This window comes from Podarcis liolepis (assembly GCF_965112155.1).
Source record: "Podarcis liolepis genome assembly, chromosome: 2".
Taxonomy (NCBI): Eukaryota; Metazoa; Chordata; class Lepidosauria; order Squamata; family Lacertidae; genus Podarcis; species Podarcis liolepis.
The window spans coordinates 22,436,971-22,464,146 of record NC_139555.1 but is presented as its reverse complement, the minus strand read 5'-3'; the positions used below and the strand labels follow the sequence as shown (position 1 = coordinate 22,464,146).

At 42.3% G+C, this 27,176-nt stretch overlaps 1 protein-coding gene and 1 long non-coding RNA gene across 2 annotated transcripts; one reads left to right on the top strand and one right to left on the bottom strand.

The window, feature by feature from the left end:
* Positions 1-92: 92 nt before the first annotated feature.
* On the bottom strand, positions 93-25,882 carry PA2G4 (proliferation-associated 2G4). Its single transcript, XM_083490346.1, has 16 exons — positions 25,441-25,882; positions 22,658-22,786; positions 20,925-21,030; positions 20,454-20,523; positions 18,978-19,070; positions 18,110-18,173; positions 15,762-15,840; positions 15,488-15,566; positions 15,079-15,212; positions 14,013-14,107; positions 12,656-12,783; positions 11,004-11,057; positions 7,577-9,943; positions 3,292-3,634; positions 2,495-2,517; positions 93-395 (listed from the first exon to the last, which is right to left on the bottom strand). Exons 1-13 carry the CDS (start codon positions 25,526-25,528, stop codon positions 9,878-9,880), a joined length of 1,185 nt encoding a protein of 394 aa, XP_083346472.1. The 5' UTR covers positions 25,529-25,882; the 3' UTR covers positions 93-395; positions 2,495-2,517; positions 3,292-3,634; positions 7,577-9,877.
* Positions 3,632-5,190, top strand: LOC310700730. The gene is made up of 2 exons (XR_014522767.1): positions 3,632-4,042; positions 5,013-5,190. It is a non-coding gene; the product is annotated as an uncharacterized lncRNA (long non-coding RNA).
* Positions 25,883-27,176: the final 1,294 nt, after the last annotated feature.

The window sequence follows — 27,176 nt, the reverse complement described above, 5'->3', positions numbered from 1 at the left end:
TTCTCTAAGTTCCCATAAACAACCTTTGCATAACTGTTTCAAACCTTTTACTGACAATGTCAACATTTGGTACGGGGAAAAAATGTGCTGAATTCCCCCAAAAAAGGAATTTTATTGTATACAAGTCACTACATCAAGCCACAAAGAACAAGATCAGTCCAGAAGAGTAAAGCTCAGGGGCCCACACACCCCTTGAAAGATCACCGCTCTTAAGCTTTAAGATGGAATCTCCTGAAGATAGGCAAGGAGTCTTCTAGCAGCAGCAAATAGAAGGTGTTATCTGGAAATCAGCTTTTCAAGCTCTGCCCCTTCCATGCTCTGGTTCTGCAGCTTCAGTAGCACTGTGAGACATCTACTTGGACCTCTGTCTCATCTTTCTCCTTTTGCGCTTCAGCCTGCAGGGGATAATATTCTTTTAATTGTCAATACTAGCGAAACATTCTACCATAAGGCAATGTAGTGTTTCCAGTCGCATGAAGTGAAAAATTGTTTCTGCAGAGATTCAGTAGGTACCGTTTTTTCCTTTCAGGTTTCTCTTGGAAGACTTTTATGCCAACAGGTCTTTGAAGCCACTTAATTTTAGATTAGCCAGCTACTTTAATGATTATCTGTGTTGTTCTCAATAGCATTTAAGGTTTTGATGTTGTACCCCACCCTAATACTTTGGGATATGGCAGTACAGAAATACTTGTATAACTAAATGTTTAGTTCACTTTTCCTAAAGTAAGTCATTTCCTCCAATATCCTTCCTACCACACCAGTTACTTGCAGAATCAAAAGGCAACTGAGAAAAGCAAAACAAGATGCAGTTCAAGCAGCTCTTCTTCCTGCCTCCTATCCATTCCTGTTAAGCAGGTTAGAGGTAAAAAAAATCAGGTTAAAGAGGTCCACCAACTGTGAACCCCGGCACTAAACAGGCAGCCAACAACTTTGCAGTTGTCAGTAGAAACACTTAATTTCTTTGGCATCACAATTTCATACTCCCAACACGTATGTTACAGGCAGAGCCCAAAGGCATTGGAGAGAATGATTGTGGCAAAGCCTGTAGCTGTCTTGCCCCGTCAACTGAGAACAGATGGCAATAATGCAGGGAGTGGTATTTTTCCACTTTTATTGCAATAAAAGCACCACTACTGCCTGCATTATTGCAACCTGTCCTGATTAGTTGAAGAGCCACCACAGAAGCCTCCCTCTGTACTTTTATGAGGAGGGGAAGGAGAAGCATTGGCGACTGATCACTAGTGGAGAAGTACTGATACCTACTTTGGGGAGGAGGGCATTGGGGGGCGGGAGAAGAGGATCATATAAAAAAAGCAAAAGAATTCACACTTAAGTTCTCAACTGCTTAAGGTATTCAACGGTGAAGGGAAAATGAAAGATTACCTACCATCTCAAACAGTAGCTTTTTACCAAAAGTTGAGATCCTGCCCTCAATGAAATTCTCATTTATTACATATGCAATACAATCCTAGGCTTGTTTCATTCAAGCCCCACTGTGCTAAATCGTTTATCTGTTAGTGGGTGTTCCAAAGTACAAACTGAGTGTCTCAGATAACTATATACAACAGCTGCAGGGCTGTTTCACATAGCACCAATTCTAATGTTTCTGTATTTATGATCCCTAGTGGGTGCAAAGCTTATGTTGGGAACAAGAACGAATGTAAAGCACTGAGGTATAAGTGCCTCAAAAACAAAAAAGGGGTTGTAGTCAAAGAGAAGGCTAATTCTACTTTGGTTAGTATGGATATCATTGCATTCAGGCATGCATCTATGGAAGGAAATTGCCTCTGTACACTGGTCTCATGCATTAGTGATTGACCTGTGTTCGGCTTATTTTCTGTGCATCCCCAGTGAGGTTCACTTGCTGTTTTACACTGGTTGAATCTGTGATGAACAGGCTTCAGGGAAGGCCTATTTCTCTGGATGCAACATGTGGCAGTCTGTATTCATCCTGACTGTATGTTTTCCATTATATTACTGGGAAGTCTTATACTTTGAATTATCACTTTTTATACTTTGAATTATCACTTTTTTTCTAAAGCACTGCCTTGCAGAACAGCCACTGCTCCATCACACTGCTAGCATGTCTTCATCCACCTGCGATTTAGATAACCTAGGGTTAGTATAGCTCATCTGCATCTGTCTTGCCTAGATTCTTTGCATCAGTAACTGGTATGGACTTCTGGTTGCACCAATGTAAGAAACCTAGCAACATTAACATTAAGCCTCATTGAGCTCAATGGAATTTATTAAGCTAGCATACTGGGAGTGCACTAAGTCTGCATAGCCAGTAGACCAAATTTGAGCTTAGAAACAAGTGGGGTCCTCAGATTTTAATTTTCAACAGCCACTATTTAAAATTTTAGGTGCCGATGTTGTTACAACGGTTATTACTAAATTAGTCAATGCACTTTCGAGAACTCTAATCAAGAATCTTCAAAAGCAAAGCAAACAAGTGGGTTGCACAGTAAAATAAAAACACATGCTCACATACCTGCGCATTCGCTTCTTTCGCCACTAGAGAAAGGGGAGAGAAAGGAAAGACAAAGTCAGCGTTTTTTATAGCACCAAAACCCAGAAGAGTAACACAAATACACTGGTATTTAAACATATATGAGGTGCAAGATCTCAACTTGTAGTTTTTTTAAAAAAAAATGGGCCCAGCACCAACAGCATTTTATCCATTAGTGTCATTTCCTAAAATTGCTACTCTGGAGCTTGGCGGAGTCTTGATGTCAATTTAAAAATTCAAACAACAGCTCTACAAACCTGGGGCCCAGAAAAAAACATTTGATAGTGTGATCTTGGGCACTGCTTACTTAGGAGAAAGCCCCACCAAGTTCAATGGGACTGACGCCTAAATGCGCATGTACAATAGTCACTAACAAAACTCAGAGCGGCCCTGATAAATGCCTTCATCAAGTATCAGGTTTACAGACTCGCTTCTCATGCAGAATCGCCCCATGACACTCGCTTTACCAGCTATTCCTCCACCCTCTCCAAGCTGCGAGGCCCAACTCTCTATATTCACACGCCATCGCGCACCTAGGCCTCAGCAGGGTTTCCTATCACCGTGTAGGCCCAAAATATCAGGAGGGCCTCGCCTGGCAGAGAAGCACGAGGCGGTCTTGGCAACTCTTCCACTTCCCCGCTCGTCATAATAACCTTCCCCATTTCGCACCCGGCCAACCGAAACAATAGCCCGCCCCATTGCAAAAGACGGCAACGCAGGCCTCGAGCCCAGCTACGTTCACGGGTCAGCTCGCTATCCAAGCCCGAGACCCCACTCACCTTAGCTCTCATGTCGGGGTGGGTCCCCCGGGCTCAGTCCCTGAGAACAGGCAGCAAGGCTGTGGCCGGATGGCGACGGATAGACCTCGCCAGGCACCACAGAGCAGCTCCGGCACAAGATGGCGGTGGCGGCAGCAAAGGAAAGGCAGAGGTAGGCGGTACGTTGCTATTTATACGTCACGCGGCGGGCGGCAGGGGAGCGTCACAAACGGCGGTCTTCGCATTGCATGGTGGGAGTTGTAGTTTGCGCACGGGAGAGGGGACACATTTCTCTCAGAGTGTAGTCGAGTGCTCCGCCGCCATTTTGGACGTGAATAGGAGCCTCAGCCATCCTTCCTAACATCTGGAAATAAGACCCACTAAGTTCACGAAGACTTAACCGGGGCATAGACTGCACTGTTAGCCGGACAGTCCGGCGGAGGAGCAGTTAATAGCTACAAGCACACCCAACTTTTCGGTGGAATTAAATTTCAAGCGCTGAAACATGCCATCAAGACCGTCTTTGACCATGTGCAGAGAGCATTTGCAAAAAAATCCGCAAACGGAGTCCGCCTGCGCATCTGGGAGACTTCCAAAAGTGTAGTTTTAAGCTGCAGCTCTTCCCTACGGACTGTAGCAATCATGGAACAACACGCCTAGGATTTTAGCAAATGCCCACGGAATAATCATGTTTAAATAAAGGGTCTGATTGTTTGAATTATAGGCATGGGCAGGCTGATCCTAGGCATATTTGTGCCGTAACAAATCCCAGGTAAGGGCATAATAGGATTGCGCCCTTAGCGTATAGGTAAAAAGAAGACTGGGATGCACCTAACAGGTTTTAATTTAAGGTGTTTGGAACTAGAGCAACTGAACCATTGTTAACACTTGGCTGTACCCAAAATACTTGGGAATTGCATATTCACAACACTAGCCTAGGAGCACACACAAGGTGCACACTTACAAGGGAGCACTATCCAATCCTAAGTAGACAAAACTGACCCAGTGCCCACACCACTCAGTCTCTACCCCCCAAATACATTGCACATAGACCAGAATTACGCATAAATCTTCCTTGTAAAACAAAAAACCCCAAACCACCACAAAACTACATGAGGGTCAACAACCTGGTGCCCATGGGTCAGGTTGGCAATCCCTCCTAGGATCTAGCTATATGTAAGATGTTATGAAAATGCTATATGCAGGCTTTCCCATGTATAAATTCATTGCCTACAATTGTCATCTGGACTCGCTGTACCTGATATACTAAGGGTGCAATGTGAAGTAAAATGTGACCTGCTTTTTCTATGCTAATGCAAACATATTTAATGAAAATGGGCCCTTGCCTAGCTTTGCAAAGGAAAATAAAAATTGTTACCGGTAAGTCAAAGTCAATATCATATACCCCCACCCCACCCCGCAGATTTAAGTCGTCTTTTTTTTTTAAGAACTTGAAATACAATAGGGTGGGGAAGACCACACTCCCGGCTCCTACATTGAAAAATACTACATTTCAGGATTGCAGGCTTCTCAAAACCTCAGGTTTACATCTTTGTGAAGTTACATGCACTTTTCAAGTCAAACCCAGCCCTCGTCAAATGAAAACCGTGGATACTTGAAAACCTTCTGCTGATATTTAGTGACCACTTTATTCTGAGGAGCTTATTGTCTGAGCATTTGCTTCCCACACTTTAATTATTTCAGTTACTTATTAAATTTATATCCCACCCTTTCCCCCAAAGGAGTCCCAAGGTCACAGGACGTCTCTGCAAACACACAGCTTCAAGGAATTCATTAGCAATGGAGATTAGTTCAAGACATCAGAAAGAAAACATGAAGTATATCAGGCAGCATGCGATACCAACAAAAAGCTGAGTTCTGCTCTTTGCGTATCCCACCTAATAAAAGAATCAGCTAAAATGTGGCAGTCTTACAAATTTGGAGCCATCTGAAAATGTCCGCAATGAAATGATTGCACCTATTCTTCAACAGATTGTAAAAATGGAAGCAAGCCAGAAAATCACATCACCTAAGTCTTCTGCATTTTTAAAAATCTACATTAGCATCTCTGCTTCAGGCCTATCTTAATTTAAAATTGTGTTTTATAGAAATCCAAGGTGGGTAGTGTTAAGGACTTTTCCATCAGCACAAGCCTTTCTGCTTGTTGGATGGAACTATCTCCCCTGTCCTTCATCTGTGTGCTGATCTGGGGGTTCTTCTCATCCCCCAAAGCCAATGGAGGGGGTGGGGTGAGGACAGGGGGAAGCCCCCCATTGAAATAGCAGGATTTGATGCATTGGCTTCTGCTAGCACAGCTATTTTGTTTAATCCAGCCTGTACAATGTGCACTTCTGGTCCACAGAATTAAGAAAAATTATAATACTGTAAATAACAATATAAAATATAATTTTTTAATTATTATTAAAAGATGATCCAAAAAGAACTCCCTTAAGAGAATCAAGTCTTTTGTCTCAAGACAGTCTTTAAAATAATCTTTCAATTTTTTTTTTTAAAAATCCCAGTAGCACCTTAAAGACCAACTAAGTATAAGCTTTCTTTATACAATTATAATGGTCACAATTCTAACATAAAGGAGACAAGGTTGATGGGAGACCTCAGAACAGAACTCATTTTGGAATATTTCAAAGGCACTTCCTTCTCAGGTTGCAGTAGTCTTACATATCACTTGGGAAAACAGGCAAAGAAATGTGTACTGGAAAAAGCAAAGACCAATGTCGAAGCAATGATTCCACATCAAATTAGCTGAACTGGTCATTTTGTTCATATGCCTGATTATCGTCCTCCAAAGCAACTACAGTAGTACCTCGGGTTACATACGCTTCAGGTTACAGACTCCACTAACCCAGAAATAGTACCTTGGGTTAAGAACTTTGCTTCAGGATGAGAACAGAAATCTCGCAGCAGCACGGTGGCGGCAGCGAGGCAGGCCCCATTAGCTAAAGTGGTGCTTCAGGTTAAGAACAGTTTCAGGTTAAGAACGGGCCTCCGGAACGAATTAAGTACGTAACCAGAGGTACCACTGTACTCCATTCCCAACGTTAGAAAGGCAAGCATAATGCCAGTGGGCAACAAAAGTGGTTTAAAGGTGCTCTCAAGGCAAATCTTAAATGTAGTATAAACACAGACAAGTGCGAATCACGGGCCTGCGATCGCTCCAGTTGGAAAACAGCCTTGACCAAAGGCATCCTGGACTTTGAAGAAGCATGAACGCAAAACAGAAGGGAGAAACGTGCCAAGATGAAGGCATGTTTGGCAAATCCTCACAGGGATCACGCCAGGAAAAATGTCCCCACTGTAGATGTGCAGATCCAGAATTGGCCTCCACAGTCACTTATGGACACACTATTAAGAACGTGTTCATGGAAGACAATCTTGCTCAGCTACGAGTGATCGCCAAAGAAGACATAAAGCATCTCACTAAACGGCATTCTGTTAAAGCCCCCTTAACAATGATCTATGCCTTCTCATTACACATATCCATCATAACACAGAAGTTCTTGCACTTCATTCAATGTGTGTGGTAAAGGGCAACTCAACTGTGTTGTAAGGACCCTCTTTTCTGAACACTTCGGAGAATGTTACAAGACGACAGGTTGAACAAGTCATCGCATGGCATTCTCTTGCAAGGTAGTTATATCAACAGCTACTGCAATGTCAATGTAAAACACTCAGGAGGCAGTTTTCCACCTGCGCTGCAAATGTACTGCATGCCTTGTCTTCTACTACTGCTGTATGGCCTGGCACACCATGGGATCAGGATAATGAGATTTGTTAGAACAGGCATCCCCAACCTGTGGCCCACCAGATGTTTTGGGCTACAATTCCTATCATCCCTGACCACTGGTCCTGTTAGCTAGGGTTCATGGGAGTTGTAGGCCAAACCATCTGGAGGGAAGCAGGTTGGGGGTGCCTGTGTTAGAATAACCACGACACCGAACCATTCTCCCATTAATGCCAGAATGTAAGGAGCTGTCTCTTTGGCTTAACAGCAAAGAATAAATATAACATATTGTAGGCCAAGCGTTAAGAATCTCATAGTTTTACTCTTCTAAAACGTTAGCAAAGAGAGCGACAGAGTTTCACTATGCCGGGAATGTGGAAACTGTGGCTCACCGGATTAGGATGGACCTCAAATCCCATCATCAGGGGCCACTGGACTGATGGGAGTTTGGGCTCAAACACACCTGGAGAGGTACAGGTTCCTCACGCCTGCTTCATGCAAGAGAGGCTTAAATACTTAATGCTCATGCCTCCTTCATGGACATTAAAATGAAGAGATAACTACCCTCCATCCTCCAAAAAGCTGCTCATCCATAAGGCGGTGTAAGGGACACACTAACCAGGAAAGCTGCACTCCTAAAGATTTTTAGCATGGTCTGGATATTTAGAACTTTGGTGACCGCAGCAGTTTAGAATCATGAAGAGAATTCAACATTTTAACGTTCTCTGTCATCATGGCTAATAAATATATAAAAGATGGAACATTTCTTCATGCATACCATGTTTAGGTCCGAAACACTCCAGATTCCTTCCACCCCCCTCAACATAGCAGACCCATTCATCTATCCAGAGGTGTCACTAATCAATTTTATTTGGAAAAAAAATCAAGTTACAGAACAGTTTGTGGGAATTTTCTTCCAAAATTTCCAACGGCATTTCTTTTTTTTAATCAAGAGATACAATTGCCTTGACGTTTCAAAATAAAGATAGAAAATTAAATTAACCGCCAGCAAGTCTTAGTGGTTTATAAACTGGTAATGTGGCTGAACTCAAGCCTTTCCTTTATGGAAAGGCGGTACGAAAACATACTTATAAATGCTAAAATATTCCTCATTTGAACAAGTTCTTCTCCCTTCCCTTGTTCATGGTTAACAAATAGGAGCAGTTCAAAACTAAAATGGCAGTTAATTGCAAGTTTTGTGCATGATCCTCCAGGCTCATCGCTTTCATACGATTCAGCCTCCGCTCAACATGTTCCCAATTTTACCTCCCAAACGTAGCACTGAAAGCAACCCTTACAAAAGAGCAAGAGAACAGAGTAGAAATCAAAAGTAGAAAGTTTACAAAGAGTGATGGAAAAGGTTTTTCAGGAAAAAAACAATGTGTTTATTTCCTTTTATGGACTTGAAACTTTGGTAGTAACTGCAATTTTTTTTTTTTAAATATTTGAAATCCAGATATATTGGTCAAGAAGGACTTTGCCTGCCAGAGAGCACAAGAGCTCCCCCTCCTAACAAGACAGGTCTTCAATTCAGCTACAGTAAGTGTCTTAGACAGGGACCTGGTTAGGAATACAATAGGAAAAAAATCCCACAATCATATACAATTCAATTGGACAATTTAAAAAGACATACTATAGAAAAGCGATTCCCACAAAGAGCTTATCCCAGGTCCAACCACTTATGTAGCATTGCATTCATTCATGTAAAAAAGATGTTTGGAGGGAATTCTTCTGAAAAATCCTACTTTATACGACTTATCAACCTGAGCAGTGGCAAGTTGAACGGAAGTATCGAAGTGTCCATGCACTGACTGAAGCAATCTGTCGGTGGAATAGGGAAGACAGGCAATTTTTTGCTATTCCCTCTTTCCATGCAGCCCCTTAAATCTGTTCCAGAAGGTTGGGGGACCTTGCAGAACAGATCTGAGAAGCACAGAGGGCTGCATGGAGACGGAAAACTGGGGGGGGGGGGAGGAATTGCCTGCCTTCTCTATTCCACTGACAGCTGTTAGCAGATGGATAACCACTGGATAACCATCTTTAGTCCACAAAAAGCAACAGACAAGTGCAGATGAATAAAATGTCAAACTATCAAAAGAAAACTAGAGGGAGGAAGCTGCAGGTATCACTTTTGTCTCAAAGGATTTTGTGAGAGTTACCGTATTTTTTGCACTGGGGTAATTATTATTTTTTAAAAATAAAAATAAAATCACACAAATTAAAAGAAATGTAGCATCTTTACGAAGACAAGCTATCTACTCGGAGAATGATCTTTAAACCAGCTTCCTGTCAACTTTAAAAATACAAGGTTGATAGTTTAAAAAGAAACACACACACAAAATAACCCTAAGAATGTCCTATATGGTTTAAGCCAGGAAAAAAATGACTGAAGATTATTATAGGAAGAAGGCATGCAAGTTACATTAACTGCATGTAATGAAATTCTAAACCCAAGAGCTTTTGCATTTTTAACTTCAGTTGTGAAGATACTTGAGGATTTTTCAGAGGAATCAGAGTACCTGCAAAAGGGAATGGGGGGGGGGGAGAACTAGACGAAAGCTCAGAACTGTATGTGTTCACCTCTAATGAGCACAAGTAGTATCAAAGGCTATAAAGACTGGATGTAGGCTAGTTTTTACTCCTGATTTTATTATTTCATACTTTAAAAAGTATTCTGAAGTGGCCAAGAGACTCCTCCCTCAGTGGCAAAGTCAGTCACAACTGGTTACACTCTGTGGGAAGTCCAGGCTATTTGTCATTTGGTCCTATGAGACAAACAGCCGTAAATGGATATTTGTTTCTCTTGTTTTGAGTGGGGCATTTGAGAGAAAGAATCAGGTGCTACGCAGAGGCGGTCAGAGCTGTTCAGTCACCAGTCTCATTCTCTTCTGCTGTTTCCCCTGTTGTGGCGTTCTCGGCATTCTTAGAGGCCTAGAGGAACAGAGGGGGTGATATTAACTGAAACTGAAGCTAATACTTAGGAAAGGAAAAGAACAGTTTGCAAAAACCCTAGACACAGCATTAAATATTTCACAGTTATTAACAGTTTTAAAGAGGACACCTCAGCTTTCAAAGGAATACCTGCCCAAACCCATATGAAGTTGGATTTTTCTTTGTAAGGTTTGCATGAAATTTCTGATCAAAATATCTTAAAACTTTACCCGCATAAAACTCCACCTAAGACCTTAAGAAACTTTAAATACTGATAGACACTTTAAAAGAAAATAAGCCCCCAGAATCCATATGTATTGTAAGTTCTTCATTTGGCCCAATATTAAGCAACTGCACCCATTTACCCTGCAGTTGTCAAACTCATGAAATCCTACCAGTCATTTGGAAAAAAACGGAGTTCTAAAATATGCTGTACTATTATCGTATCCTGTTTAAGAAGATTTAAGGCGGGATGGGGAACTGGATGCAACCAGAAGGCTAGATCCTTATCTCCCTCACCCTCCATGGGCCAACGCTGATAGGTGGGTGGGCCATACTTCTGTCGATTAGCTTTTTAAAACAGTGTGTTTTTAGTTTTTGTTTCCAAAGGAAGCTTGCAAAGCTCCTTGCGTTTCACTTCCCAAGCACCTGACAATCAGCTGATTGTCGGATGCTTGGGAAGTACTGAGCAAGGGGGTTTGCAGGCACCACCAACAGTGGTGCCTGCAAAGGCCCTTTTGTCCAAGTCCCTGCCCCTCACTTGACATCATACATGACACCAGGCGTTGGGTAGGTGGGTGTGGCTTGGCCAAAATGGCTTCACAGACCATATGGCGAAGCCTAAATAGAACCACAGGCCAGAAGTTCCCCACCTCTGAGCTGAGGCATCAACATAGTAATTTGAGGTCACATTGTCTTCAAGAGCCATAATGATGGCAACAACACAATTTTACACACCCACACACACACACACTTAAATCTGCCCTTCACATAAGGTCTAAGGGCAGGTTACAGTATTTAAAAAATGTAATGAGATTAGCACACAAACACAACCAAGTACCTTCTTTTTCTTCTTCTTTTGGGCCTTGCGGCTTGCTGAGCTCTGTAGGAGTGCCTGCAAGAGGGGAAAATGTCAGGAGCGAAAGGAGATACCTAGAGTGCGATTACTTCTAAGACAACAAGGAAGGGAAAATCACTGCCAGCCATAAAGGAATGCAGCCAGTCCTAGAATGCTTGGCACATATTGGGACTAACAATTAGCCTCACATAAAGCTGAGCTATGCATCCTTTGGAGCCAGCAACTTCTAGTTTCACCTGCTTGCAGAGAATTACTCAACAGTAGCGAGTCTGGGAGCCTCACATTGCCGCTTTAGAAATTACAAGCTTATAAAATTGTCATTTAAATTTTCCTAAGAAGTAGAAAGAAGAATTGCAAGGGGTGGGGGACTTGCATGTTTCACTTTAGCAAGTAAGTGCTCGCATTTGTGTAAAACGGCCTTAAAAATCATTTTGGTTTTAATTCAAAATGCTTTCTATGAACTCACTCGTTCTTACACCTCATTACAATTCACAACAAAAAACTTTACTAGCTCTTTAGAAAGAAGCAGCAAATCGCTTAAACATGATATCTCACATGACCACATGCCTAAAACATTTTTGTACTTAAAAAAAAAAAGGCACAAAAGCTAGGGGAGGCAAGGCTTTTTCTTCTTAGCACTTATCTTGCCTGGTCAATGGAAAGTTAATACAGGTACCCATTCAGTGCACGACAGGGCGATATTTGTGGCACACCGTAATCCTAGAAGGGTGAGGAACTATGGACCCGAAACAGTCCCTGGGGCCTCTACATCCAGCCCACAGAGTCCTCTCCTCACCTCATTCCCCTGCCACAAGCTTGAAAAAGCTTGGTAGAAGCAAACAGAATTATTTCCTCCCTCCCAAAGTCTAATTGTAGGGCGGTGCTGTCATAGCTGGAGATGGAAGTTAACTCTCACCTTCCCATGTGCTGTAATCCCATCAAGAACATCGTGGCACCACAATTAAGCTACTCATTGGCTCAAATAGAATTGCTTCTTTCAAAGCCGATTTCGGGAAGTGGAAAACAGAAGCATGGGCTGCATATGTAGTATCTCTGTGGGGTTCTTTTTGGCGGGGGGCATACCTTGGCTTGCCATATCTACTTTTGTTTGGGACAGACTCACCATTGGCATGCAACCTCTAGAAGTTTGGCCAAAAGGGAACATGGCCTTTTGACCAAAAAATGTTCCTCACTTCTGTTCTAAACACACACTACAGTAAGCCTGCAACTTATGTGGGGATTATGTTCCAGGGATTGTCTCTAAAGCCAAAATGGCATATGGTCAAAACAGATTGGGTGTAGTGGCATGTGGAATTGCCACCCCCCTGCCCACCCCCTTTTTGCCAAGCAAAACTCCACCTAAGCTTACTTTATTTTAAAATGCTTTTCTTCTTCTCTATGGGATAGTCCTCAACATGTTAAAACCTACTTTGGATCCCAAATTTGTCACTCTCCCTTAGAACTCCTTCCCCAGCTTTATTAATGAACAGGTACTGGGAATAACAAGAACTATCAATTTTTATCTCATCACATTTACACTGGGAATAGGAAACTCAAGCAGTTCTCCCTACTGTGACAACATTTGTTCCTGGAACTCTGGGCACTTATACAAAGAACACTGTAATTCCACTGACCTTCAGATCTGCATCTTGCACCTCAAATTCTGATTTGTAGAGTTCAGGCTCAAAGGGACCGCTAGTTATCCTCATGGGACCATTGGGCATTAAAAGCACCGTGAACTTAAACTGGGCAACAAACTCTCCTGGGTGAGGGAATTAAGAGAAAGATTAGCCATGCACCGTATTAGACAACTCCCTACATCAAGGGTCTGACAAGCATACAAAAAAAAAAAAAAGAACCAAGAGGTAAGATTGGTTTGGTTCAGACAGATCTGCTATAATAGTGGAGAAACAGGTATGTGAGCTTGCCATGAGATGTTCATTTCAATTATCCAAATTAGAGCAGGGGTTTCCTTCCCTTTTTACCTAACCTCAGCCCACCTGAACTTTTAAAGGCACTACAGTGGTACCTCGGGTTAAGTACTTAATTCGTTCCGGAGGTCCGTTCTTAACCTGAAACTGTTCTTAACCTGAAGCACCACTTTAGCTAATGGGGCCTCCTGCTGCCGCCGCAGCACAATTTCTGTTCTCATCCTGAAGCAAAGTTCTTAACCTGAAGCACTATTTCTGGGTTAGAGGTGTCTGTAACCTGAAGCGTATGTAACCTGAGGTACCACTGTACTGTTGAGCTTCTTATTCAAGAAGTAGCAAACCACACTCTCATTTCTCACTGGTCTAAGATATTACTGCAAGTGTCCAGGGGTCCACAGTTGTGGCTGAACTGGAAATCAACCAAAATGTGTAGTTGCCAACAATCCTGTCCCTCTCCCTTGAAAGACACTCTAAAAGTGTAACTAACTGGGTAAGTAGTTGCTCAGGAGCACTGAGTTGTTTTGCTGCTTTGGAGCACCTGCTAAAAGCAACACAACTGCAGGAATGAAGCCTTTCTTCTAGGCTTGGAGTGTTCACCCCTGCAGTTGCACTGGGCTTCAGAAGTACTCCAAAGCAGAAAAAAAGTTTCACTGCTTCTGTTTCCAAAACCAGAGAGAAGTCCCTGCCCATCTTTCAGTTTGCCCTCATCACAAATGTGTTTACCAGGTGAAGAGACGTGCTCACCACTCGCAAGCATATTTGCGCACTCTTGCAAATGACACAAAATATGTGTCCTAGTCTCTAACTGTGACCCCCCAAATTTAACCAAAAAGCAAAAATCTCTGTTATGAAGCATGTATCTGTATTCAACATGTACATTCCGTTTAAGTGCTCTCAGAAGAGTTATTTCGACAAGAAACATATTGGGGCAACAAAGAGTTTATCAATTCAGTATATCTTTCTAAAGGTAAAAAAGTGCATAATAATTAGTCAGAGCTGCCAACTGCCTAGCCCCAAAGCAAGACAAAAATTGCTCTGACATTCAGGCACAAGTGCTTACCTTCTTTATCATAGAGGACATTAAAAGGCTGTAGCAGCTCATGTTTAGCACATTCTACTACTCCCATCCTTGCCTTCTTTTCATCCTCAAATGCCCTGTATGGAACAAACATAAAAACAAAAACTGTTTGTGTAGGCTTTTCTGCATCCTTTGGTTACTATAAGAATTGCAGCCATAGTACCAAAGATTGCTTATATATTGTGTAGATGCACACAAAATATAGAACATGTTGGACATAGAATTCAAGTTCCTACTAATCTCAACTTTCCACCCCATTATGGCAGCAAACTTAATTTGGAGAATGAGGAGATGCTGGCACAATCTCACAAGGGATAGCTGAGTAAGACTTCTTGCGCCCAGGGTTTCAGTGCCCCCTACCCAGTTAGCAGTTACCACAGTTACCAAATAAGCAAGACACTTGCGTAGCTTATATAGGCTGTGGAATTCGCTTTCTCTTAGTACAACATTTTGATTTCTTTAGCACTTAACAATTCTGCTTATTACCTGTATTAAGAGGCTAGCATTCTACACACAGCTTAAAATAGGAAAAGCAATATAACTCAGAACATTCCGTTCACTTTACAATACATGCAAGAGACATGACTGCAATGGTAAGGTAAAAAGGTAAAGGGATCTCTGACCATTAGGTCTAGTCGTGACTGACTCTGGGGTTGCGGCGCTCATCTCGCTTTATTGGCCGAGGGAGCCGGCATACAGCTTCCGGGTCATGTGGCCAGCATGACTAAGCCGCTTCTGGCAAACCAGAGCAGAACACGGAAACGCTGTTTACCTTCCCGCCGGAGCGGTACCTATTTATCTACTTGCACTTTGACATGCTTTCGAACTGCTAGGCTGGCAGGAGCAGGGACCGAGCAATGGGAGCTCACCCCGTCGCGGGGATTCGAACCACCGACCTTCTGACTGGCAAGTCCTAGGCTCTGTGGTTTAACCCACAGCGCCACCCACGTCCCTGACTGCAATGGTAGGAACCATTCAATCATTGAACTACCAAGTAGAATCCCCGTTGCCAAGTGTATGCACAGAGGCACCAGAAAACAAAGAGTACCTGAGAGTGAACGGCATAGCATCAAAGCGTCTTTCCACCTCACTGAAAAAGGCACGGGAAGTTTTCATTTTCAAACCATATTGCTTGGAAGGGTCCCTTTTGTAAATTGTAGTTCTCTGCCCAGCATCCTTTGCCTAAAGACATGCAAGTCATTAAAGACAGTTTTAGCAGCATAATATATAGATTTACTTATATGATGAAAGTGAAGGTAGCAAAAGAGTAAAAGGGGGTAAAGGATGTTTTTTGGGCTACGATTGTGGTTATGTAGAGCATTTCCCAACTTAACTGGCTTTTAAGACACTATATCAAACAATCTAACCAGGAAGTTAACATCCTTGTCACTTTAGATAAAGTTGCAGAACTTGTACGGCACCTGATTATAGAACAGGTGTTAAGCAAGGACACTTACCTTTCCTTCTCCAGTGCTGATGAGAACATCAATGGCATAAACTTCATGGACTTCAAATTCTGCTTTTTCATGGTCCTTTCTAGATTGAAAGAAACACACACACACACATGAAAATAAAAGACCACCTCTATTTGAACATTGTTTGGGAGTCAATATGAAGCAAGATACTAATTCTAAGTCATGTGTTTCATCTTACAACACATCTGCACTCCTAGTGCCCAAAAGGCACAAACACAAAACGGCTTGGCAACAATTCCAGACAAGAGACACGTACCTTTGCTGGTCTGAGGGGTTCTGGATGATAGTCTTCTCCCCATCTATCACATGCTGCTTCAGCTGGTGTGATAGCATCCCTGTCAAGAAAGGGTATCTATTAGCACTGGAGTTGCAAAGCAGCCAGTGAATCACAGCTGATAATCCAAGGCACTGCACTGCACTTTCTTTTTTTTAAACAAAGATCAGAGACACATCTTGTCATATGCCCAAAGGTCTGCGTGTGCTTGTTAAAAAACAGCTTCAAAATTACACTAAGTGTAGCCTGGGATAGGTATTCACAATTCCAATAGCTGAAGGCTGCTTTATTAATAAGACAGCTACATCACCATTTCTACTAAAGAAAAGCCTTTTTGCCACATTATTATTGTTTTATTTAGTCAACTTATAAATGGCTTATTTTATATAAAAATATTTCAAAGCTATTTACAGTAAGGAGTTAAAGATTTTCAAATAACGAAGAGTCAACTCCGTAGGCCACTCCGTTAACCACCTCCTCCCCTCTTCCCACCAACATATTCTTTTCTCTTTCTGCAACTTACTATTTTAACCCTCTCTTTTGCCTTCTACTGCATAGCATGCACACTGAACCTCATCTCTATTTTCTGCATCACAATATCTTTACCCTTTCCTCCAATTTAACTTTTTATGTTGCAGTTCTGTGCTCCTCAATCTTTCCTTGCTCCTTGCTGAACTTAACAGCACTCTCCCAGTACCTCGCACCCTAAGAGTCTCTCCATACTATGACAATATGGATTTGCAGACGAGTTTGCACTTGACAGGCAGCTGCAGCCAATTCTGACACTGGTAATTTCACAAGTATGAAGTGTCTGCTTCTAAACTCTCTCATTCATAAAGCGTGCTTAAAATCTAAATAAATCTTTAGATGCAGGTCTGAAATATCGTATGTTTATCTCCATGAGGGTCTCACTCACGAGCAGACTGTGGCACAGCTGGATAGTTGCAACACTGCAAAACTACCAACTCTACTGTATGCCTCTGAATCCAGGGAGAGAAGCAGCACACAACACAATAAAAGCATCCTCTTGCCCCAGTCCCCATTGATTTCTTCAAGAGTAGGAACAGATCACAAACAGCAGGGGTCTGAAATTGCTTCAGGGGGCATAATTAGTCAGGGAAGTGACTACTTAGCAGCCCATGGATTTTGTACTGTGCAAGAAGAAAGCTTAGAAGTGTTAAATGTGCCCTTAAACAAGGCGACACATTTAACTTGGGACTTTTAAAAAGACCTTTCCATTTCAAGCCTGAAACACTGTGTCAAGTAGTACTACAGGGACTTCTAACATCCAGGGTCACCAAACAAAGCATTCCTGCTCATCCAGAGACAAATGATGTGCCCAGAGAAATTTGTCCATTCTATTTATTCTCTTCCCCATACCACCCTCTGACACAATCTAGATCAGTACACCAAAGCATTCCTTCCTGCTTTAATGCACATCTTCAATATTTAAGATTCAATCTAGGGAAAGCCATGTCTCATCTGCCCTCCACATCACAAGCTTTGAGCAAGGAAATAGCACCTTTCTATTGGCAGGGGGCTGGTGGAGAGAGAGAAATAAGTCTTGACCTTGAGAGAAAAGAGCTCTGTTTAGTTTCATAAACTGCTGCCAGTGACTGGATGATTATAACACTTGAATGTTTCCAAAACAGTAGCTGCTTAGATTCCCTTGACAGCTTGAGCAGCCTCCTCCTCACTGTGCTGACATTTTTTTTTTCCTACATAGGCACACCACAGATCTACAAGACACTGCATGTGAAAAAATCTAACCTTAGAACCACATTTTTTGCAGGGTGGCCTAATACAAAAACCTTAACTGACTGGTGGCCGAGAACACTTCCATAACACATCACTAAAACAGCACATTTCTTTTACCTTGCTATCGCTTACAGCGAGCTTATTTTGTAAACTGCTCCCAAAGGTGTTTTATTCAACTCTGGTGCCATCAACAAAATAAAAGCAACATGAATAGTTCAGCTTGATACCTTGATCATCTATTTCAGTTTCTAACAAAGTTCCTCAAAGCATATTACCCTGTGCCCTGAACTGTGACCCCAAATTTAAGCAGTCAGTTCTTTTAGCCAAATGGGCAGGCTAGAAGGAAGCACAGGAGTAATGTGTACATTGAAGCATCCTAGGAGCTCTAAAGGGAATGTTTATTTACAAAGCATGTTATACCAAAGTAATCCAAACATCAAAAGCAGATATACTGTCCTCACAATAACTACTCTTCCAATACTTTCAAATTCTACAGAAGAAGGATCATTGCTATGTTAAATGCTCTTCTATTTCTGCTGTCTCATTTCATTGTTCAGTTAGCTAATCCTTACCTTCAATTGGTGTGCAGTTAAATGAATGAGCTATCTTGTTCCAGGCATCTGTCACTTGTGAATTCTATTGGAAAAGGGTGAATATTGGCATTTAACGTTGAATTTGAGCATATTCTGCAGTGAAACCTGTGATCAACACAGTTTAACGGCTCCTACACTGGCTATTATTTTGGAGAAGTGGATCATAAAAGTATTCCCCCTTCCCTGCACAATAAAAACCCCCTATAAATTCCAAGCCTTCAATAGAAAGTTGTTCAGCATTAGAAGCAGCCAAAACATTCCAGTATACAAGGCACTGTGTGACAATGATCTTTTCATACAGAACTTTTAATGGTGAGAAGCTGAATAGAATTACCACTGAAATCGTTATATATGCTATATAATTGAGGCAGAGATTAATTGTCAATAATAATGCAATAAATCTACAATTTCTTGTTTTCAATACGGTAGCATAAACATACTGCCCGAGACTAGGAGGGAATTACTGGAAGGGAAAAGCAGAACTTTCTACATCCTGTCCTAAAATTGTCATTAGACTAAACAAATGCTCAGCTGCCAAATACTTCTTAGCATGTTTGGGGTGGGGAATACCCAAGAACCTTCAGCCTTTTGCAGAAAGACTAATGGCAATAAAACTCTTCAGTAACTACTACCTTTTCTCCTCACCCGCCTCACTCCTCACCCCAGCATTTCTGCTATCTATGGCCAGCTGCCCTCAGAACAGTTTAATACTCTTCCCAGAGTAAGCCAATGATTTTTTATTTGTATGTTCAGAATAAATTGAGGATTGGATCTGTGGTCATAACCTCTGGTCACCCATCCTGAAACATGAAACCAATTCATGTAAAAAGTAGCCACCCATTGTCACCTGGTTTCCAGGCTTAACCAAACGCAGAGCAGCTTCAGCACAGAGGTGAGCAGCTTTGATGACATCAGCTTTGCGACCTGACACTGGAGTTTCCTGAAATGGTAGGATAAAACTAATATTCATATAAGCATTTAATCCTAAGGGGTGAAAAGTGAAAAGCGCTTTCTCACTGACAAATCCTAAAGACACAGTACAGCTGCACAAAATATGAATGGAGTAAACGAGCTAAAATTAAGCACTCTTGTCCCATTGATTCCAGTGAGAGGGTTTAAGCCTTATCTGAATCCCATCCTGTTGGAATCAATAGGGCTTTTAAAAGTGTTTAACTGATTGAATGGTGCCCTTCTCAATCTGATGACTTGCACATGTTTTGGACCACAGCTCCTACTGTCTCTGAACACTCGCCATGCTTACAAGGAGACATAGGAGTTGGAAGTACTAAAGAGATGGAGAGCACCTGTGTTTGGAAGGCTGCTGAAAGTACCATATTTTTCACTCTATAACACGCACCCGACCATAACACACACGTAGTTTTTAGAGGAGGAAAATCCGTAGGCATGCCACCCGTAGGCATTCCCTCCATAACACGCACAGACATTTCCCCTTACTTTTTAGGAGGAAAAAAGTTAGTGTTATGGTGCAAAAATACGGTATTTTGCCACTCCCTTAATTCACAAATGGGATTCAAATATTATCCAGCTCTACAAGTCACTCTTTTCTTTGTTTTGCCTTAGATGCTAAATCAGCATTAGCTATGGTTAAATAAACCAAATTGACAAGTAGAAAGAGTTCTCAATCCACACCAGAATGCTTGAGTCACCAAAGTGACTCAAAAAATCTGGCTACATTTCCAGCAATTGTGTAGAAATTCAAAAGTTTAATGCAGCCTTTCCAGGAATATAGTATATTATTATTAGTTTATTTTGCCTTGCATACTTTGAAGAGCTGCAGTTATGATAATTGAGAATTTTGCTTAGCTTGCAACTTTGGCCAAGTTGAATAGGGCGTACCACTTAAGAAGTTACACATTAATGTACAGCACCTGATGGAGTGACTGATCAATACAGCTGTCCCACATTCTTGGCAATGGGATGGATTGCCACTATACATCTAGAAATGCAACCACTTGCAGATAATGCAATGAGCAAAGTTACCCAGGACAAACATTCTCAGCACTAAGTGTTGCATAAAAGAAAAGTCCTTAAAAGTGATATGAAAATCCAGCAAACCCAAATAGGAAACACATTCTGTTTGTGCCCAGAACATATGGAATACTTTATACAAGTATGATACTTGTATTACACAGTTTCAGAACCTTGACCCATCATACTTCTTAGCAGCTATAGCTGCAAATGAATAACTAGCAAGCCAGTTCTACTTAAGGATGCCGCTTACATTACTCCCCCTACTGGGGCCAAGCCTGTCTTGAAAGTAGCACGTGCACATGCTACTCAAAGCCACATGCAGGAGATTTACCTTTGATGCATCAATGACAAAACTGTGAGCTACATTTGCTATGAAGCCATCAACATGGACTCCCAGGTCACTGCAACATGAAAAGGGAAAAAGAGATTTAAACCACAGCTAGCAATAAGGAAACTTCTGCAACATCAAAGGCTTAAAAAAATTCTGCTTACATGACACTTTACTTCCACATTCTGACCCTATTAAACCATTATGGTACACGCAATAGTTGGCACCCTAGCAGTTAAAGTGACTATCTCTACTTAGGAAGCAGGGCAGAACCATTAAAATGTGTCTCATTTGCCAAGAGAAATCCACACTAAACCAAAACACAAACACACACCTGCACCAACAATAACTTTGGCCCTCAAAGATGTGGCTCAGAGGTACCATATATAGCGTAATGCACTCTGAGCAGACCAGCTTAAAATATACAGCTGAGGGTAAAACAGATAACCCAAGAAAGTGAATGGAGATGCTTACATTTTGACCAAATCACCATCTTTGAGAACGTAATCCTGGTCACTCTTCAAGGGGGAGAAGTGACAGACACAGTTATTTACCGATATACTTGTGGGGAAGGCAATACCTACACAAAAAAGGGAGCAGTGATGAGATCATACAATCTACACAAGCCCTGTAACAGTTTTCCATCTCACAAATATAATAGTTACTGGTATGTATAAGTGTTAGTGTTTTAATGTGATTAGATTGTGTATCAGACATTGTTTTGACAACTTTTTTAAAAAGCAGGACAGAAATAAGTATCGTAACATGGGTCCCCTAAACCAGACATTTGGATTTGGGACACAAGTTGCCCTGTGTAATTCAAAGACTACATCAATCCCATAACGACTAGGTTGGATTGCTATCCTTTTTCTGCTGACACTGTGAGTGGTACTAGAGCTGCTACAGCTGCACCAACCTGTCTTGTAACTTTGGCAGCTTCCTCAGTATAAAATGAGCTGGGCTTGGTCAGTGCTTAGAGGGAGAGGCTTAAGGTGTGACCTGGAATAATTTATGGGAGTATGAACCACTTTTTCAGACGGTAATGTGCTACTTTTCCAACAGATCATAATGCTGCTGCAGAGCCAGTAATTCAATGGCTTGGATTCAGAGATCCCATGCATGGAATTTTGCCCATAGGACTCTCCCTAGGGAGGGAGGATGGGGTGATTTTCACCAGTTCCATTTTCCTTTGTAGCCCAATGACCCTAAAAAGCTGCTCTGGACCCTCAAGAAATGTGTGAGAGGAAATGGAGAGGGGGGAGGGAGAAAAGAGATGAAAAACCTTCCTCCAGCAGAAGCCTTCATGGGATTTCAGACACACTGCAATTCTGTAATTCCACAACTATGCAAAGTTGCCTGACCACTTATATTTGCTATCAGCCCTTAATTTTGTGAAATATGAAACACTATAGTGCTTAATATTTATTTTGTTATCCAAGATTTATAATGTTATGCATGATTAAGACACATTTTTCTTGTCAAGGTATCAGTATGGATGCAGACTGGCCAACTATCATGCAGGACAAGGCAAATCCATTCATGGTTTTGTCTACATAGAGTCAACATGTCTTAAACTCATGTCAATGTATTTTAAAGTAAACAGTTCATATAACACTACAATCCTCAAAACAGCATGGACCCTATATCCCCAAGGCTAATAGGTATTTTATACTTCTTGCCACTCTGAAATCCCAAAGCAATCTAGCATGGGTTGGTTTTCACATCAATTTAAAATTTGGGTTTTTTTGCCAGACTTCAAGGTACACAAAGAAGAGGGAAAGAAAATTATGTGCTGGGTGCCGAAGTATTGAATCAACCCCATTAGGGACAGAACAAAAGTAATTTCAAATCCTCCCCTTCCAGTTAACTGGATTCCATGAAGTGCCAGAAATGTGAGCAGCATTTTTAAACTGCTTCCAGCTAGACAAAAACGGAATGCCTGATGTTCAAAAGTATAATTTATCTGCACAAAATGGAACAAATAATTCAGATCTGGAATACAAACTAATACAAGCCTAAAAGCTTGTAAGCACTGGAACAACCTGCAGCAAGTCACACTGGAAATCTGGGCTGGGTCTGCAAATGCTGCATCTCAAACTCCACAATCCACATCACTGTACAATTAATTCTATTCAATGATGAATGCAATTTTAAATGAGGCAACATGATATGTATGTCAAAAATAAAGCTGGAAAATTGTATGTTACCTTTCTTCATATCTTTCTCTTTCTTAAAGATTTTGCCAGTCTCTTCCATGATCATGGCATCCCCTCTCTCACATAAGCTGAGGACAGACACTCCAGACTTAGCTGCTTCTACCACAGTCCGCAGGACTCCTGTAATTCAAAATAAAACTTCATATTTAATATTTTAATACACTTTACAGTTGCATAAAGCTATGCCACACTATGGAGCTCAGAAAGTGTATTTAACATTGGCAGCTCAACTTCTCACACTGAGGCAGGGTTCGAAATTAGCAGGGCATCAGGCACATTTTGTGCCTAAAGATTTTCAATTTGCGAGTGCCTCAAAAAGTCTGGGTGCCATTTTTTTGCACCTGGCTGACACTCAAGGATTACTGAAATGTATTTGCTTTGAAGCCTCAAAGTGTATGTTAAGGATAGGCAATATGCTAAGGAGTTTAACAATAAAGGTCCCAGAAGCCATTTGGCTCCCAGCATTTCTATTCCAGTTTCTAACACTGAACTGCTAGATTCCAAGGCATCCAGGTTCTATTCCCACATCAACTGCCTACAAAATGTACATTAAATTCCATTGTTGCATGCCTACTGAATTAGAATACTCTTACCTATACCATTTAGGGAACTGAGAATCTCTAGTAATGTCTTCAGATTCCTAAAGTCAACTCCACCTCATGAGGTGACAACAGGTTGCAGTAGTTTTTCCAAACCTGCATCTTTCTGTCCCCAAGAAACTTTCCATCAAAGTCTTCTAATCTAATCAACCTTACTTCTATAGAAACTTTGAATTTTAAATACTATAGAACACTCACATTTAATGAGAACCTAAGATTAAAGCACACCTAGTCTTTCATGGTTTCATTTATGGAAAGCATGTGAGCCAAAGAGAAAAACATTGAGGATTCTGTCTTGTCTAATTAAAGTGTCCTCATCAGAAAAATGGTAATATTTTCTCTAAAGCCAGAGAATATTCCAGAAACAATACAATACATTTTTGCCTGAGCTGGCTTTTGGTGGGCAATGGTTAAACTGGTTTAAAACAATTTAATTTAATGAATATTTTATGTGTCTTCAAATGCCACATCATTGTTTGTTCTTGTGATGATTGCATTTATCCATGTCATTGTATCTGCAACATATTTTGTGTTTAGCTTTATAATACCAATGGACTGAGGCTACTGAACAACTGGCAAAAAATAGTGTTTGAATTCTTCAAGTTAAGTTTGCATAAATATTTAATCCTCATCCTTTTAATACAGAAATTTCAAGAACTCCTTCATGTTATCTTAACAGATCGGCTGAAGAGAGCAAGGAAAAGAATTTTAACTCCATTTATAAGAGCTGAGACAGTTTTGTCCCATGTGCATTCTGCAACTCTGTGGTAAAGCTGAGACCTGCTGTTAAGTCTCCAGTATCTTTAACCTTTGAATTTAAGTAGAAAGAGTTTGCAGAAGTTTGTAAATGACATTAAGACAAAGTATCCCATTCCAGATTTTGGTAAATCCCAAATGTAGGATAGAACACAGGGATTCCTGAGTTCAAAAGCCTCACATTACAGTATGCACTCCTACCACCAATTAAGCAGTCAATAGGGCAAGCTTATCTTTGAACAAACTGCTTTCTTCCTTCGCAGCACAAAAATAAATTGAAAAAACTGGAAGCCTGACGCAGCATTTTAAAATTTAATGGAGCAGGCAAAGGTATTTCTCTACCCAGTATAAGAGTATGTGAGTGTGCATGCTCACACTTTGCAAATGCTCAGGCCTACAAAAGTCAACTGTGAGGTTTGCTACAGGGAAAGACTCCCTCCAACACAGGCAGTTAAGAGCTGAGTTGCAAAAGCCGTTTCCCCTTTTCCTTAGTTCGCTGTAATCCTAACAATCCACTTCCTAGAGTTCCCCGAACAAGGTGATCCGATCCGAAGCTGAAAACCTCCCTTAAACAAAAGGGGAAACCTGGGAGGAAGCCAGGATGTCGGAAGATAGTGAACGGGAGAGAGCGCCAGCAGCACATGGCAAGTCGCAGACCATGTGCCTTACAGTTCCTGGAGGACGGCGGCTCCATTCCCTCGGGGGGATCGTGGATCAACCAAATCTTACCCTTCCCCTCTCTCAAAATTACCAGAACACATAAATTTATTTGTTTTTTTAATGCACGTGATTATTTTTTTCTCAACGAGCTTTTCACGCTCGGGGGAAAAAACAAACACCCCAATGGCGGGCAGTGGACTAAAATTAGCCCTTAAAACTCTTTCTAGAGATTCCAAGTTGACCGAGGCAAGAAAGGAGAAAGGAAAGTACACCATGTGCCGGGCGGATCTCCCAGCTTACCTATCAAGGGCAACGGCTCTCGGGGGAGCGAGTGGAAGTATCCCACGTCCCGCAAAATCGGGGTGGTTTTTTTTTGAGGGGGGGAGTCAAGTCGCTCCAAGTCCAGTTTCTTTCTTACCCCCCTCCACTCTCCCTCCATTAACAAGAGTTCAACTTCAACCCAGAGTAGGAACCGGGGGGGGGGGAACCACCCCCACCCCCAGGTCATATTTCACCCCCAAGCCTTGACGACCGACCAGCCAGCCACACACACACACTCATTTTACTAGGCAATATTATATATACACCTCACACCCGGGAGCGAAGAACAGATAACCCCCCCCCCCAGGGCCGCCCCAGCAAACCTGCCCTGCCTGACAGCTCGCCTCGTCACCCCCCGCCCGGAGGGCTCCACAGGCAGGCAGGCGCCCGACGCCCAGGCCCCAGGCCCGCCCCTCCAAGCCCCCGGGCCATACTCACGGTTGGCTATTTCTCCCCCCATCTTGTACTTGTTCACGACCACGTCTTCCGCGATCGTCAGCTCGGCCGCCTCCTCCTCGCCCGACATGGTCGGACTGAGCCGTCGCTGCCGCCGCCGCGGCGCGCCTTCTTCTTCTTCTTCTCCTCACAGACGACGACACCGCCCGGCCTCGAGCCCTCCCTGCCGCTGCCGCGTGCCCAGGTCGTTGTCGTTCAAGCCGCCGCCGCCGCCGCCTCAGTAAAGAAGACCGACTGCGAGACAGGCTGCAAGAGGAGAGGGAGAGAGCGAGCGAGCGAGCGCGCGGGCTTTGCGCGCGGCACGCTGGGAAGCGAGTCCGCCTCCGAGGACTACAACTCCCGTCAGGGTCCAGGCCCAGCCAGGCTTCGGGCGCAGCGTGAGGTACGACGGGAAAGCTGAACCCCGCGCGCGCCCTTCTTTTAAGTGGCGTCACCTAATGGCCAGAGGGGGAATTGCGGGCAGCTTGTTGCGCCTTCGCCCGCCGCTCATGTGGTGACTGACGTTCGTTCTAGGTCGTCTTCCTGTCCATATATTATCGCCGCCTGGAAGTTGTAGTTTGGGTGTGCACGTGTAGCCAGTTTTGCTGCATATCCGAACCGTCCTTGGGGCGTTGAGATTAAACTTTTTGGGTTCTGTCCTCAGACTGTAAACTGTTGTCTCCACTCCTACGTACTTTATTCTTTTTGAACATTCACTCGTTGTCATGCTTTGTTTTCTCTGAAAGCCTTAAAATACCCTGCCCCTTAAACTTTTCCCGAAATATGATTTCCTGTGAGTTCTAAACCTGACAGAATTAGATGCCCGTAATCTAATACAATACTTAGCTAAGGCATTGCTAGAGCTGAACCGAGTGCTCCTTATTACAGTACTTTAGAAGTCTCTGGGTGCATTCACAAGTGACTGTAATGTAATGTAGTCAGATATGTGTCTAACTTATTCTGGTGTTCTTACGAACACCAGCCTATCCTTCAGAGAATTTGCAGTCAGGCCTGCATTTTATGTAACCTGTGTTTCCTGTTAACTTATTTTACTCAGTGATAGTGACAAGAACATGATCAGGCTGCCTTCCTCAGCTTGGCATTAATTCATTTACTATTTATTTTGCTGACTTTTTTTTATCAAGGGAGGAATACACTAGCTTGATCTAGCATAATGTGTACTTAATAAAATCATACTGGTGGCTAATATTACATGTCTGATGATTGCAACTTTTTATATATAACTCAAACTCATCTCTTCCTATGTCCAAAGGTCAAGCATGCAGCCTGATTCTATACTTGTAAATACGTAATAACAACAATAATAATGGGACGCGGGTGGCGCTGTGGGCCACATAACCCGGAAGCTGTCTGCGGACAAACGTCGGCTCCCTCGGCCCACAGAGTGAGATGAGCGCCACAACCCCAGAGTCGGTCACAACTGGACCTAATGGTCAGGGGTCCCTTCACCTTTAATAATAATAATAATAATAATAATAATAATAATAAATTATTTATACCCCACCCATCTGGCTTGGTTTCCCCAACCACTCTGGGTGACTTCCAACAAAATATTAAAATACAGTAGTCCATCAAACAGTAAAAGCTTCCCTAAACAGGGCTGCCTTCAGATGTCTTCTAAAAATCTGATAGTTGTTCTCTTTGACATCTGGTGGGAGGACATTCCATAGGGCGGGTGCCACTACCGAGAAGGCCCTCTGCCTGGTTCCCTGTAACTT

What these genes read in the sequence shown, in the direction of transcription:
- PA2G4 (XM_083490346.1), bottom strand. Translation starts at nt 25,528, where the DNA reads ATGTCGGGCGAGGAGGAGGCGGCCGAGCTGACGATCGCGGAAGACGTG. An exon ending in AGAGAAAGATATGAAGAAAG is followed by an intron (nt 21,031 to 22,657) that starts GTAACATACAAT and finishes TTTTTTGTGTAG; the next exon opens with GTATTGCCTTCCCCACAAGT. An exon ending in GCTATGCCGTTCACTCTCAG is followed by an intron (nt 14,108 to 15,078) that starts GTACTCTTTGTT and finishes TGTTCCATACAG; the next exon opens with GGCATTTGAGGATGAAAAGA.